Source organism: Haliotis rufescens, unplaced genomic scaffold (assembly GCF_023055435.1).
Source record: "Haliotis rufescens isolate VD_foot unplaced genomic scaffold, xgHalRufe1.0.p SCAF_11, whole genome shotgun sequence".
In the NCBI taxonomy this organism is placed as follows: domain Eukaryota; kingdom Metazoa; phylum Mollusca; class Gastropoda; order Lepetellida; family Haliotidae; genus Haliotis; species Haliotis rufescens.
In genome coordinates, this window is record NW_025963791.1 from 26,663,912 (window position 1) to 26,680,242 (window position 16,331).

At 38.4% G+C, this 16,331-nt stretch overlaps 1 protein-coding gene across 2 annotated transcripts; it reads right to left on the reverse strand.

The window, feature by feature from the left end:
• Window positions 1–652: 652 nt before the first annotated feature.
• On the reverse strand, window positions 653–11,240 carry LOC124132733 (DNA-directed RNA polymerase III subunit RPC4-like). 2 transcript variants are annotated; one of them, XM_046496807.2, is made up of 10 exons: window positions 11,109–11,240; window positions 10,399–10,487; window positions 8,283–8,384; window positions 7,183–7,355; window positions 6,332–6,447; window positions 5,342–5,489; window positions 4,060–4,209; window positions 2,821–2,957; window positions 2,499–2,654; window positions 653–1,117 (listed from the first exon to the last, which is right to left on the reverse strand). In XM_046496807.2, exons 2-10 carry the CDS (start codon window positions 10,476–10,478, stop codon window positions 1,004–1,006), a joined length of 1,176 nt encoding a protein of 391 aa, XP_046352763.1. In that variant the 5' UTR covers window positions 10,479–10,487; window positions 11,109–11,240; the 3' UTR covers window positions 653–1,003. The 2 variants fall into 2 exon arrangements, with proteins under 2 accessions (XP_046352763.1, XP_046352762.1); XM_046496806.2 differs by having other exon boundaries at window positions 10,399–10,515.
• Between the last annotated feature and the right edge of the window lie 5,091 nt (window positions 11,241–16,331).

A 16,331-nucleotide genomic window follows, 5' to 3' on the forward strand; every position in this document is an offset into this window, starting at 1 on the left:
GCTGGACAATTGCTGACTGTGGCATAAACTTCGAATCCATGACCAGTGCATCCTGCCACAGCTAAGGGACACAACTCAGCATCTAGCGCCAGACGTTATTATTTCACAAACTGGTTGCACTACATGTCAATTCAATAGTGTATTCTAGGAATTACTACAGTTGGGAACACTGGATTACAGACACAGATTCACTTCAAAAACAACTGAAAGAGGAAATGCAAAATGATAAGTAGTCTTGCTTCTCATGAAACACCATGAACGGCCTCCCTGGTCTAGTGGTAGAGCGTCCTCCCGGAGAGAGGAAGGTCCGGGGTTTGATCCCCGACCACGTCATACCAAAAGATGTTAAAAGATGGTACTTGTTGTTACGCTGTCTGGTGTTGTCATTAAGGGGCTAAAACAAGGTTTGGTCGGCTCCGAGTCAGTATACTGTGTCTGATTGGGGTATTCATAATAAACTGCGGCATGGTATCTCAGTGGGCTAGCACTAAAAATCGGCATCAGTCTGGACTAATGCACGCACGTACGCTTGTCGCTATATAAGTGCAATAATTTTGGATGCGACAGTAAACCCCATTTAACCTCACCTCATGAAACACCATCAGTAAAATAACCTTGCAGTGTGATGATGTTTAAGACAAAAGACTGATCCGTGTGAATTATATTGCCATGTGTCCTTGATTTTTTATTTTTTTCATATCTGTTACAAAATCAACACAGTGAAACATGAATGAACTGAAGACAACCTTTGACAAGATACACCTGGGACAATAAATATATATCACCTTGTACAATATTGTAAACTTTGTGAGTTTGTGTTAACTTTGTGTCATTCGGCAGCATCACTGTATCAATGATGAAGAAAACCTGTCACGCAGGCTTGCCTGTCACACAACTTCTGTAGTGCTGACTGCCTCAAACAGCACATTCAGTCACTATGTAAATGTTAGGACGAGTCCAGGTATGAATGTAGAGCAGGGTAACCCTGCTACCTCAGACCCAGTCAGGAGTACTTGAGCAGAGTTTCAAAGTTTGGTGTGCAGATGAGCCTGTCTCGCACGTGGCCAAGTGTCGTCATGTGTCCTGAGTTGCCCTCCACGCGCACCGACACCAAGTCCTGCAACAATCACCACATGTAAAAAACATTGGTTTCTTCTTTAACGCCTATCTCAACAATATTCAAGCTACATATGTCCTGTAAATATTCTGGTCTGGATCAGACAATCCAGTGATTGATACAATGAGCATCAATCTACCCACTGGGTTAACATGACATGCATTAACATGTCAGCAAGCCTGACCACCTGATCCCTGTTAGTCGCCTCTTACAACAAACATGGGTTGCTGAAGACCAATTCTAACACAGATCATCGGGGGACAGAGAATATGAATAGGCTGAGGAGAAGCATGAGACGAAAGATGTTCATGGTTTTGACATGGCCAACTGTTGTGAAGGAGTGAGTGGGGAAGAAATGGCATCTAAATATTTAAGGCAAGAAAGCTTGGAATGGTCCAGTCCTATTGTTAAATGGAAGTTGATGTCGTTTGGGTTGAGTTTGTTGAAGTTCAATAATGGTTTACAGCTTTCACCCAGATGTTAAGGATACACAGATCAGGTCCTAAATGATCCACAGTGTCAGGGTACGATTCCCCAATCAACTAAATTACCAATTCACCAAGCACGACCACCCATCCACTAAGCCAACTACATGTATTATGACCAGCAGATCATGCTGTGGACCTATTCTAACCCGGAATCCCCACGGGGCATCACTTGAAACAGCTGACTGCTATACTACATCCTTAACATAAATACAGGAATACATTTATGTCTTTGATTCAAACTACATGTCTATGTGTGATTCCTGTGTCTCAGTCTACATAAGAACTAGCCTGGAGATTAAACTGAGTAATTGTGTGTAGGGATAGTAAGTTTCTCACTAACAGTACCAGGGTAGGGGGTAATAGGTAATGTTCCCTGATCTGATCTTTGTTAGAAATGCTCACAAGAATGCAATGTATTCAGATCCCTATCAACATTCAAGTAAATAACATTTTATAAATCATGGATCTTTTATCACATATTGTTTGAAAAAGCAGAACAGCAATAACATATGTATCTCTTTCTCATATTTGTTTCTTGCCAGGATCAGTGTTTGAATAATATTTTGAATGCTTGACTGTGTGTATGTTTACTTATATTTCTTAAAAATCACCTAGGCACCATTTTCAATACTTGTATTTAATTTTTCCCAAATGTATACATACATTGTCTTCAGAATGTGAGGGTGACCATTGCCCTGGATGGCCATCCTCCTCATGTAACAGGGAAAAGGTGAAATAAAATATATAAAACAAAAAAAACATTCAAGTAAATACTGTGGTTCAGTATCTACCACAAATTGTCAAAGCACAATTTATCATATATACCATTTCTATACACCAAATCCCGAGGAATCACCTGCATACTCTGTTATGCCTAAACAATATCTACTGACCTGGAGAAATCCACACGGTGTACCAACGGACACGTCCAGAGTGACGTTGCCCAACACAAGTTCTGCCCGACCAGATTTACGAATCTGCAGCTTGCCAATGAAACCCTCTGAGAAGTCCGACAGAGAACATGTCTTTATCTGAGAAGAAAGTTTGTCCTGCAATATACAATAGTGGACAATATATAGTCAACCCTCAACACACCATTGTCAAAGGGATCAAAATCCCTATCAACATATGATTTCATTAAACATGAATCTTACCAACTTGAAACCAGAATCCTAATCTGACCCTATATTACTGTGAGCAACAAACATATTCTACCTCCTCTGACTTTGATTCCTCCTTCTTTCCTTCCGTGCCTGGCTCCGTCTTGACCTTTGTTTTGGCGACCTCGTCACGACCTGGTGGCAAGCCAGGCAGGACGTCGGGGAGCTGGAAAAACAGCAGTCTATCCTCTTCTGTAACATAAGACACATGACAAAAACTCACCCTGGCAAGACATTAGATGCCCATACATAATATCACACTGCCAACTTGAAATTTTGGGACATGTCTCTATTGAGTGAGTGAGTGAGTATGGTTTTTACGCCACTTTTAGCAATATTCCAGCAATATCACGGCGGGGAACACCAGAATGGGCTTCACACATTGTACCCATGTCAGGAATCAAACCCAGGTCTTCGGCGTGACAAGTAAAAGCTTTAACCACTAGGCTACCCGACCGCCCCTGTCTCTATTGAAAGACGAGAAATGTTTCAATGATAGAAATAGTGTGGTTGGTTTTTTTTAATCTGAACATAAATTTGTTCACCAAGTACAATAATTACCTTAATTGTGAGGACCCGTGAAGATCTGGGGTAGAATAGGTCTTCAGCAACCCATGCTTGCCATAAAAGGCGACTATGCTTGTCGTAAAAGGCAACTAACGGGATCGAGTGGTCAGGCTCGCTGACTTGGTTGATGCATGTCATCGATCCCAATTGCGTGGATCGATGCTCATATTGTCAATCACTGGATTGTCTGGTCCAGACTCGATTATTTACAGACCGCCGTCATAAAGCTGGAATATTGCTGAGTGCAGCGTTAATCAACAACCAACCAACCAACCTTACTTGTGAGGGATGTGCTGTGCCATTTGGTATCTCTAACAAAACAAGTGATTATATCTTCACCTGCATTAATTAATCATTCATGGCATTCAATGGCTCACATTGGTTAAATTGCATTGAACAATGACCTTTCACGTAAAACAACATGCAGGAATGTCTTCTGTTTTTACATAATGTCTGAATGTCAACTCAACAAATCTTTACAGAAGGGAGGTAATATCTTCCAACCTCATGAGTTATCTCCCCTTACATTAGTTACAAATTTACTCAAAATCCCAGTTGTGATCCATATATCCCATAGCATCAGCCCCAAATTGAAGTATTTTCAATCTACTTTGTGATCTTTTTTTCAAAGTAAAAATCCAGCTGCTTAATTGTGTCAGAGAACTATTTGTTTCGAATGTTTTGGAGTTATGAACATCTACTAATGCAGAACTATATATATTGGTACCGGAATTACTGCATTTGGACAGCAGGTCTTTGCAGGTAAACACAGGATGCTCCATTTTGACCATAGAAACATCAGCAGCTGTGGGTTTTGCTTTCTCTGCAGCTTTCTCCTCATCAGGATTATCAACCTCCATCTCTGTGCCTGGTTCCACTGAAAATGAAACCAAGTAACTGACAGATCAACACGTGAGTCAAACCTCATAAAATGTCTCCTACATTACCCTACTCCCAACACGATCACTAAGCACCCACAACTTGAAAATGTTTGTGTAAACAACATGACAATACCAATCGGCCCGTTATTATCAATGCTCATTTCCTTGTGTACCGTGTTGCTTTAAACAACAGGAAGCAATCACAGTGGTCACCGTTCGTGACGTCACAGGAAACAGCTGATCACATGTTTTTGCAAATGGCGAACGGAATAACTCGCCGATACAGTTGTTTATTTGCCTCTTTCAATAAAGGTAGACACTTGTTCACTATCAATTTATGAACTTTGCAAAACGTACGTAATAGCTATTGGCGATTTTATCTGGGGATTATATATTATAGCTGTGAATTACATATATTGTTACATGTAAAGATTGTGGAGTTTACGAAGAACGATAAACTTTGAACATTCAATTGAAAACTTATTATCGGAAGGAGTAACATGCATAACATTTTTTCAATAATGACAACATTGGTGTATAATAATAACTTTATTGATAATTTATAAGAATAATGGCTCTAGTCGTGACAACTTCCAAACTTTCGGGAAATTGTAATCTATCGGACCGTCATTCAGCCGATGTTTCTGACAGATCACGATCTGAAAAATACTATCATGAAAGTGTATCCCGTGGATAAGCTGACCCCTTTCTACAGAATCTTTTTTCTGGTCCTCAAAATTCGGCTTATACGCGGTCATATACGGTATAACAATTGCTAGTGTTATTCCCCAACTAAATTAGAGTATAACTTAATCTAAATTTCAAACTCTGTGCCTTGTAATTTCTGACAAAAAGATTCTTCAGCTTGAATACTTATCATCTTCAAGTTGTTTTCATATCACTGCTATGAACAAATCAGATTTTCTTTGTATTATTTCACATATTACCTAGATTTAAAAGTCATTCCATTATGGTGCTAGAAATCCTGATGATTTAGCTCCATCCCTTCAACTTTTTTTAGAAGTCTTAAGTTTTGGGTTTTATCCGCACACAAAGGGCAACTGGTTCACTTTTGCCTTGGATCCTGGAGATAGTACAATGAGCTGAAAATGACAGTTTCACACCTACCCTTGATTCCATCGACCGTGTCCTTGACTTCTTTTCTCTCCTCCTCCTTGACTTCCTTCTTGGCAACCATAGCTCCGGCAGCAGAGAGAGGCAACATAACGGGGATTAGGTTGGGGTCATCATCATCTAGATTTTCTGTGTCAATAAACTGTAAACACAACAAAACTTGTCCAGGTATGTTACAGCCTCCATATTAAACTTGCAACACTTCCATTTTATTCCGTTAGCCAACTGTAGCACTGACAGTTGCTATAGTTATTCAGTTATTAATATGGATAAAGTGAGGTACTGGTAATAATCAAAACACTTGATTTTAAATATTTCACCCAAATTAATCCATTTCTCAAATAAATATCCCAAGTTTCAGTTCTGTTTAAGAAAAACACCAAAAAGAGGTATGTATTACTCTGCCCAGTGGGGAGATACCCAATATTAAACAAAGGGCTGAAAGGTTAAAGTTATGTTCATCAGAATAGGTTGTGACAAACATATTTCTCTATACATTATAAAGGCAATGCAACACACATACAGCCAGGGCTTGTCCATACGACTTCTTTGCAGCAATTGAGTGAATGAATGAATATGGTTTTACGCCGCTTTTAGCATTATTCCTGGGGGACACCAGAAATGGGCTTCACACAATGTACCCATGTTGGGAATCGAACCCAGGTCTTCGGCGTGAAGAGCGAAACACTTTAACCACAAGGCTACCCGACCACCCCTGCAGCAAGTGACACTGCCTTACTGATACTCTCTCCATAGCTTAGAGAATAAACAAACTGTGACATCACAATTGCTTGCGTGCATCAGTGAATGAGGGTGCGTGTATGTAAAGTTGAAATTATTATAACACATCTAGGAGGTTTTAAAAAATTGTATTCCTGTATCAGTGTATTCTGCAGGGGGAGAAAAATCCCTTTCCATCATAAATATATACCATTCAGTCTTCCTCTTGTTAACAAATATTGAACATTTAAAAAGTTTTCTCACATCATCCCGGAGGATTTGATCCAGCACTCTCTTCGAGCTGTTCTTGTCTGACTTCTCCTTCTTGAGGCTCATCCTAGAGGTCGACACGCGATCACCATTGTCCCACGAAGAGCCACCTGCAACAACATCACATCAATTCTTCATTTTCGAGTGAGTGACTGTGGTTTAATGCTGCTTAGCACGGGTATGGTGCTGACAAGCCTAGAAACACAATCAGGACCAATCGGGATTCGAACCCATGATCACAGGTTTCTGAAATGCCCAAGGGACACAACTCTGCACAGCAAATTGCAGCTCCTTAGATGACCACCCGTGCTCCTGGACTGTGATGAACAAAACCCTAACTGCATCACGTTACTCTGACATAATCACACGTCTGCAATCAGTGAAAACAAGAGTATCTTATCATGTGGGTTGTTGTGCTAGAGCTCCCTTAATACATCTGGCTCTGGCTTAGTACTCACAGCAATAATAATAATAATAATAATATAAGTGCATTTATAATGCACCAGATTCCATTCATGGAGTGGATGCTCATAGCGCTACCCTATTATTACCCCGGTCAATGGATCAGTGAGCACTCGATTTTCATTCTCAGCTCCCTGGGGAGTATACAACCCAAGCTGCCTGTGAGGCGCTAAAAGGTTAACAGCCACATTACCATCTCATCCTACCTGGTACCCACTCACTGCTGGGTGAACAGACACATTTCGAACAAAGTCACTTGCCTAAGGAGACACCACATGTGGTTCATGTGCTTCAGTGTGGGGCAGGTCATACTCATGTCTGTGCACAAAGAACACTCAGCAATAACTTCACAAGTCATGGTAGAAATACAATATGTTACATACCAACTTTAGGAACAAGTCTATCTGCAGGTCCTTGCTCAAAGATAGACTGTGATTGAATGACATTTTCATGACCTCTTCCCCGGCCTCGACCCCGTTCCCGGCCTCCACGACCTCTGCTTCTACCCGATTCTTTGGTTGCAGACTGAGGTTTTGGTGGAGCCCCGCCAGAGTCACTGATGGAAAAGATTTATTCAAACACATCTGAATGTTACCGGTTAACAAGACGAATCATATCTACGTTGACCACAGTGAACTCTGTCATAGTACTAATGTCCATTAAGAACTCTTTATACATCCTTGCAGAATGCAGTTATAGTTCTGCCCCTCAAAATTGCAGAACTCTCTCAGTCTGCGACTTTAGCCACTAGTCTAGTAAATACTAGTCATGGGCGTAACACCCTTTATGCAGTGTTCTCATGAGCATACACATTCATTTTTTGTCATGTGTCAGATGGAACTGACAAAAATACCTCATCAATAAGTATTAACTTGACAACCATGATTTAGCCATGAGGTACACACAAACCTCCCTCCCTAGTGAGTTTGGGTGCTCTTCAATAATACTGTGAACAAATTAACAGGGGCATGTTCCATCAATACTTGCCTACACATACTAAGACTAAAATCTGCGGAAAATAATACCAAAATACAGCACAGTCTGGAAGACTCACTAATTGCACTGCTAAATAACAAGATTCTACACTTGTTCCACAGTCTTAGTGCTACAATCATACAAATATATAAAATATGACTTCCAATAATCACTAACCCACAGGAGGCACTAGAAAGAAAATGCTGGCTAAGACAAAGTACATTCAGATTCTTATCAACTTTGTCAACAGTACACACACAGGTGCCAATTTCAAGTTGTGCAATTTGTGTGACATTGTTTCTTTGTAGTAATTATTAATAGTTAGGTATATATCACAAATTTGTGAATCAATTTTGCTTTGACTGCAAACTTGGCTAACCTGAGTCTTGAATTACTAGTGATATGTGTCTAACATATAACATTGTATGAGTATAGTATATTTATAACTCGTGAACATACAAATCCTCTCTAATAAAGTTTTACATTACCAATATTCTGAAATACTTACTCTTCCTTGGGTTTATCCCTTCTTGATGGAATATTAGGTGTAAATACTTTCTTGGGAACACCACCAAGAGTTAAATCTCTTGGTCCCCTTAGAGATGGCAATCTGAAAGATTTAATGTATGAAAAATGTTTGCTAATTAAGAAGCAGGGTATAAATAACCTCCAAATGAAAAGTCATTAAGCCGATTAGATGATGTTACACTAACATTTGTTGAACATATTACATATGTTGGAGATGAGTACGTCTTAATACATGTACTACACATGATGAAGTGTTTGTAATAATGGTCGTTGGTTGATATTTCATCACTAACTACAGGGTTATGCATGACCACTGGTTCACTTGTTCAAAGAACAATTAAAATCAGGAAAGTCTACTAGTTTTCTCACAAAATTTAGTCCAATTACCACTGGACCAAAATGAGCTGTTCACGAATTGGTTATAGAATTCATGGCGTCTACCCCTGGCTGAACTATCAAAATATAACCTGTAAAGCCAGGATGGCATAGCAACCTTGGTCACTGTACCAACAACCACCTTGAAAGCTGTCATTCCCACCTCAACAAGGCTGTGCAGAGAGCCCACCCTAACATCTATGCCGTCATCATAGTACTTCAACAGCTGGAGAGGACTCACAGGAACAGGCTGGCACCAATCTCATTAAAATCAGATCTTAGTTCTCGCTACCGCTAAACAAAGATCTGAAGACATCCTATTAAGGGTCACATCAGAACAACCTTTCCTCCGACCAATCAGTGCATCGCTAAAAATAAAAGTGACAGTCGGAATGTGATTTCTAATCATGCAATCTCGAAAACTTTAACGGGTTTAACGACTGAATCCTTACAATCTAGAGCCATCTATTAGCCACTCCAGAATGCTTTTTTTGTTCAGGTTTCAAATTTGTAATCGAGAATTTGTCAAAATATGTTTCAAAGGGTAGTCGCCAATTTGAAATTTGTGCCTTAAAGCACGAGAAAGCTACCTTCTGATTGGTCATTCCATTGGTCGGTCAAAGTTCGCGCAAGGTCGGTCTGACGTGACCCGTAATGGGATGTCCTCAGATCTTTGTTTAGCGGTAGCGAGAACTAAGATCTGATTTTAATGAGATTGAGGCTGGCACAGAACCAGCATGGCACTCATCCTCAACCCTGCAGGAAAGCATGTATAGAGATCGTCCAGATGATTGCAAGGCTCAAGGATGACCTGCTCACCAAAAGGAAAACTTCAATGCAGTTCCTTGATTCTGCAGGACATTTCCTGAAGCTCAGTTAAGTTTTATTGTTTGTTGTTTAACTCCGCACTCAGCAATATTCAGATGGTCTGTAAATAATCGAGTCTGGACCATATAATTCAGTGATTGACATCATGAGCATCGATCAATGCAACTGGGATCGATAACATGCATCAGCCCTGTCAGAGAGCTGGACCACCCAATCCTGTTAGTCACCTACAACAACAAGCATATAGTCGCCTTTTATGGCAAGCATGGGTTGCTCAAGACCTATCCTAACCTGGGTCTCAATCTCAGTTAAGGACTTAAAGCTACTCCAACCAATACTGATGTTGTGGAATGATGATTATGATGGATATATTATCATATAAATACATCTCATCTGTTTATGACAGATATGTATCATATAAATGCATCAGATCTGAAATTCAATGTTGTTTTCATTATTTTCCCTTATTTCATTAGACTGTATCCATTAATTAACAGTATCTCACTATTACAAGGTTGTGAGGCATTAAGTGACACTGTATAGGAAATGACTGAACTATATCTTTGTTTATATAAGACTGTATGCGAAAATGGATGTAGGCAATACTGTATGTTGCCAAAACCAGAGAGTATCTAGTCTCCATGGTGAGTATTGTAGCCCCAAATCTGCTGTAGTTTAGAGCCATAATCATAATCTTATTGGGTTAATCCGCCTAATTGGCCTATTCATAGATATGTTTCTACTTCGTTTCTCCCTCTAAATAAAGGAATGGTTCATAGATGTCAATTCATTTTATTTGACCAACGTTTACATTTTCAATAACAATTTTGTCACAGCTTGTCATTTCACGTCAGTCAGACCTCATCGCAGCTCTCAGCTACATGTGAACGTACCTGGCTGCTTTGCCTGTAGGAGCACCCCTCCTCCCGATCAAGCCTCGTGGCAAACCTTGATTCTTAGAATCGTCAGACATTGTCCTATTCTGAGGACAGTACAGGAAAACCAACTTGCTGTATCATGTAACACAAAATTTAATCAGCTGATTGAGTATATCTATTGGTAAATAATTTATTATCAAAAGGAGTGTGCGGCAATGCATATATATAGGATATATATATATATATATATATATATACAAAAATGAGGTAAATGTTCACTCTGTGTACATGTAATATATAATAAAATAATAAAGTCCACGTTAGTCCATCATCTTCTTTATATCAGTTTCAGACATAGTACTTTCTTCGCTGTCAATGTTACCCTGAAGAGCTGTCATGAGACAGCGAAAGTATTATGTCTATATATACTTTTGGATGGGGGATACGGGAAGTTATTATTTATTACCATTGATTACAGTAAATTCAAACCAAGGGAATTATATGGAACATTACTGTCCAGTAAAATTTATAGCTACATCCCGTTATTACTAAGATTGACGATACTTGTTTACTGAAAATATAGCCAACCGGTGTAAAAAGTTGTAAAACGATCAGCAGCTGGTGACGTTATTGTATTGTAATTTAATTTAAATGATACACATTCATCCAATTTAATTTTTTTTAAATTCTTCGTTTTCAGTAACTATAAGGAAGAAAATACATACACTTCTTTTCTCCTGACTTAGCGTACATGTGACATACTGAACTGATAATATTGTGTACACTTGTGGATTTCATGTGGTTACGAGCACCGAGTGGAGCACCTGCTCCGCCATGTTGGTTAATATTTCTAAACGAAACGTTCATTGGCTGAGATATTACATTAAGCCAATCAAACATCTTGTGACATATAACTCAAGAACAGTAACTCTTGAACTGCACGTCTTGAACGTGTTTGGCGGTAAACCTCCCTTATATGAGCATATAAAGTTTTAAAGCGGGTTCTTGAAATGACGGAAGGAACATGAACATTAATAACTCAATAGACAAATGTGTTGTTCAAAATTATAAACTACAGGTGCACGCTGTCTGAAAAAACTTACAAACGACAGTTCCTGTCTCTACCACAAAACACAGAAATGAAGCTCGAAATCGCCAGAACCATTAAGCACCAACAAATGAACAACCAACGTGGGCGTTAATTATAAATTGAAATATTGTCTTCAAGCGGCCTTATAAAAAAACTTTCCTTTACATTATTCTCATCGCCACATCGAAGGAAACGTTTAAGTTAATGGTACCGTTGATCTTACCTGTTTACCGACCCTGTTAACATCGAATCATATTGTGACCAACATGACAGGAGGCACAGAACTTGGGAAGCATGGTTGATCCGACATTCAAATAATCCAACGACGTTAACAAATACACATGCTATCTATATTGTGTTGCTCATAATTATATCCTCAAACAAACTTGCATCTTGTTACTATCTATATAATTCACCCGAAGACGCTATTTAGGGGTATTTCTTTGACTTAAGGGTAGGCACGTTAAAACGAGAAGATGGAACAAGAAGGTTGCTGTCATGCGCGGGAATGCGTTGTTTAAAAACTCAACGATGCCGGCAACTGATGCTAATAGGCTATACACAATATTAATTTATAATCATCGCAACACATTGTTGAATTCATATAACTATTTATTTAACAATAACACCAAATACTCTCTAATTGGTATATGTAAGCGTTTGGGTTGTTGGTCTTTTGCTACAGAAGTTTGAGATATGTAATAGTGTCCTTTTACCTTTCATTTTATTTCAAAAGACTACTTCCATATGCTCTTATAGTTCCAATGTTATAAGAACTTTATAACAAATAAGACGCGTAAAAAACTGTTAAAAAGCAACCAGTGTATGGAATGTCTCCTTAGAAAATTTTGATATTCAAATGTATTTGTTTATGAGCCTTGTGAAGATGTACACAATTGATTGTGAATATTTATCAATACTATATGATAATAAGTTAACGTGTATAGCGTAGTCTGAAAGGTATTCATGAAACATTAGATATGGTGTAGATGTTTCTATAGTCCTCTAGTTCAAGACCTCTGGAAAATCTGAAATACTATAATTTCTCTCAACATATAGTTATTATGTTGGATACACGTAAAAAACTTGTTTGATGCAACCAGTATGATCTAAACCTGTTTTGTATCTTTACATTAGGAACACGGAGACAGCTGCTGTCGGTTACATTTACTATCCACGTTATTTATATTGGATTGAAGGAAGGATGAGCTCCATGATTTTAAATGTGTCACATCATAAAAAGTACCGTATTTCAGGAAATGTTGTAAACTTTATGACGTCAACGATCTCATAATACATAGATAACAAAGAGGTATCACGGCACCTCGAGTGTGTTAACTAATACATGGCTATTTAATATCAGTATAATTACACATTTAATAGGCATGATTATGTATCACACACACAACATAGTATATACTGTCCAAGCTCCATATTTGTAAATGTTAAGCTTGCGAGTTGTTTATCGAATAATATTGTCGCCAACATTCTTGACCCCCCCCCCCCCCCCAAAAAACATGCTTCAGACTGTTTAAAATAAAAGAAGTTACCTGTCACACACAAACATACATTGTTGCAAGATGTTCTTAACATAATAGATCAGGTTCGTAGTTTGTTTTAAATATTAAATATTTAAATATTTTGTAGCTGTAACTTAAAAAATACCTAATCTCGATACAAAATTCTAACCTCCAACCCAGGTGATATTGAATAGATGAGTTGTATATTGCAAGTTGTATTGAATACATGATATGCATATTGTAGATGATATTGAATAAATGAGATGTCCATGCAGGTGATATTAAATAGCTTTGATGTATATTGCAGGTGATATTGCATAGATGAGATTATGTTGCACGTGATATTGTAAGAAGAGATTGTATATTGCAGATTATACTGCATACGGTATATATATTATACATTTTGTAGATGAAATTGTACACTGCAGAAGATGCTAGCACCATTAAACTTGACATTAGTGCGGACGCGCATGCACGTCGCTATATATAAGCCAATAGTCTTGAACGCGACATTAAACCCCAATTCACCTCACCTCACCACAGTTAACTTTGAAACAAACACCCTAACAATTGCATGCATAAAGAACTTGGAAGAAATGTGGATTGTAATGTAGCTGATATAAATATAGGGAAGCTTTTATTTAGTAACAATGTCTTTCAGCATATACAACCTATAGGTATACACGTTTAGCGTTTTGCAAATAAAGCATGGACATGAATAATGCAATAGGCAATATATATTTATAAGAATCTATATACTTTATACATTACAGGCCTTTGTATGGAACAGGGTGGGTCGGTAGGTGTTCCCCCTTTTGACATTACATATACACCTGTCAATGAATGTTCCACTCAAACATCGATATATACACAGCAAAAGTTGAATTTGGACCCCGTTTCGAAATTCAAAGCTCCGTCCTTTATGCGTCCTTTCACGAACAGATATACATGTCACACCCTTTCTTCGACACTAAATGCCTGGCTTCAATAGTACATGCCTGCAATAAAGGGTGACCGATATTGGCTCCCTTTCACTTATATACACTGAACTTTCAGTCTGTGTCTGGACAGGACCTCAAGGTTCAATATCCATACAGCTTAGACGTGATATATGTAGAAACTATAGGGGTAGGTGAAACGGGGTTTAATGTCGCGTTCAAGGCTATTTTACTTACATACCGATGTGCATGCATGCATGCGCGTGCGTGCGTGCGTGTATTGGAATATGACGCCGACCGGGAATCGAACCACCTGGCCGACCGTCCGGTCTCCAGGCAAATGCTCGCCATCCACATGTACTACACTATATACGGTGGCTGTTTGAGAAAAGAATCTGCTATAGGAACATAGTTTTGTTCACCGCTAAAGGCGCTCTCTTAGAATCGTAGCGATATGTAGCAACTGAATGCAATTAATTGTTTCATAAACATTCCCTTTATCTGAGATGGTGTGAAAACATATAGTAGGTTCTCTGTCTAGTCACGTGGTCAAACAAACACACAGAAATTCTTGTTTGTTAAGTATATATAACTGAACACACACACACACACACACACACACGCACACACGCACACACACAAATAAATATACAAATAAATAAACGACGAGTGGGAATTGTAAACCATATTCTCCCTGCAGTGTTTTATTGTAGGTTAAACATTGACCACGAGTTTATTTCGTATATGATATGTCAACATTATATGTACTGTCGGATAAATCCATTTTATGAACAGGCCGGTTAAGTTTGGTATTTCCCGCGTATTCTCATAATCCTCACATCGATTATCTGTACATTTCTCCTAATACCGATTGTCATGTCTCTCCCACTTTTAGATGCGAAATGACGTCAATATAGAACGAATATCCAGAAGTGACATCGATATAGAATAATGTTTTATCGTGAAATCAACAAGGCTTAGTTCTTCATTGTTCTTTACGATTTATCGCTTAGCTGTCTTATATATATTCATATACAAACTCCACCCTTTACTCCAAGCGTCAATCTTATATTTATAATCGGAAATGATACATAATTATAATGACGTCATGAAAATGAGTTAAGAAACATATTCTCCGTGGTTTATAGACAGGGTGTGTGATATATATTACTTGATCGCCGAGATATTCAAGGCCGTGGGCAACCTGTCGCTACATCAGTACACGACCCGACTCGTCATGCCTGTAGATGATGTATGACTTGAACGTTTATATTTCAATAATCCAAGCACCAATAACCCGAGTAGGTTGTCACTTGAACTGAACTTAACGCGACCTTCTGACCGACATTTAGATAACCATCAGTATTTGCAATAATCTCTTCCAAGTATATGTAAGTCGCCATTATGGAAGATGACGTAGTTTTGTTTTGGTATCTTATAGTTAATAGTTCACAAGTTGTTTTCAAATGAACGTCGTGTCATATATAAATATATCTTGTCGCTCGGTTCAAGGGCTACACCACTCTTGTCGCTAATGAGTTAACAATATAGACTGAGAAGGGAAGACAAGGACTGTCTTAAGAAATTGATAATATTTCATGTGGTCTTCAAAATACCTTAGCAATCGATCTAGTAACGTTTAACGTTTGGAGAAGGGTGGCAAAGTGTATAGAAAAAGCAACGGACGAATTACATAGCAGTTATGATTCGGTGTGTGTATATTCACACACACACACACACACACACACACACACACACTGTGAGGTCAAAATAGCGTAAATGTAACCTTTCTATCTATCTATCTATAGAGAGAGAGAGAGAGAGAGAGAGAGAGAGAGAGAGAGAGAGAGAGGGAGGTCAAAATAGCGTAACGGTGTAAATGTAACCTTTCTATCTATCTATCTATCTATCTAGCAAGAGGGAGAGAGAGAGAGAGAGAGAGAGAGAGAGAGAGAGAGAGAGAGAGAGAGACCTCTCTTCAGCTCAATATTTCATATTTTGAAAGATCATTGTGCAATATCAAGAGGTAATTGGTAGTAATCAAACTGTAAGATGATTACATTTTCAGGATATTTTAATAATTTAAACTTCGGGGATATCAGTATCTGCATAAAATTTCAAAATAAAAGAAAAGCAGAATTAAGTATTAAGTATAGGCTAATACCAATTTTCAAACAAATTAAACATTGAAAACCCCCGTATATCTCATACACCAGGGGTAACCAAAATAAAAACTGTACTTTTGGTTTAGCAAGACAACGTTGGAAAGACTGCAAATTCCGTTAAATAACGAAAACATACTCGATATGTCTAATGATTCACAACTGTATAGAGTATAGAAAGAAGATATTACACATTCAGAACTATTGAAAATTAGAGAAAATTGTGCATTTGGGGGAG

What these genes read in the sequence shown, in the direction of transcription:
- LOC124132733 (XM_046496807.2), bottom strand. Translation starts at nt 10,478, where the DNA reads ATGTCTGACGATTCTAAGAATCAAGGTTTGCCACGAGGCTTGATCGGG. An exon ending in AGGGATAAACCCAAGGAAGA is followed by an intron (nt 7,356 to 8,282) that starts GTAAGTATTTCA and finishes CTTTTCCATCAG; the next exon opens with TGACTCTGGCGGGGCTCCAC. An exon ending in CACGGTCGATGGAATCAAGG is followed by an intron (nt 4,210 to 5,341) that starts GTAGGTGTGAAA and finishes TTTCATTTTCAG; the next exon opens with TGGAACCAGGCACAGAGATG.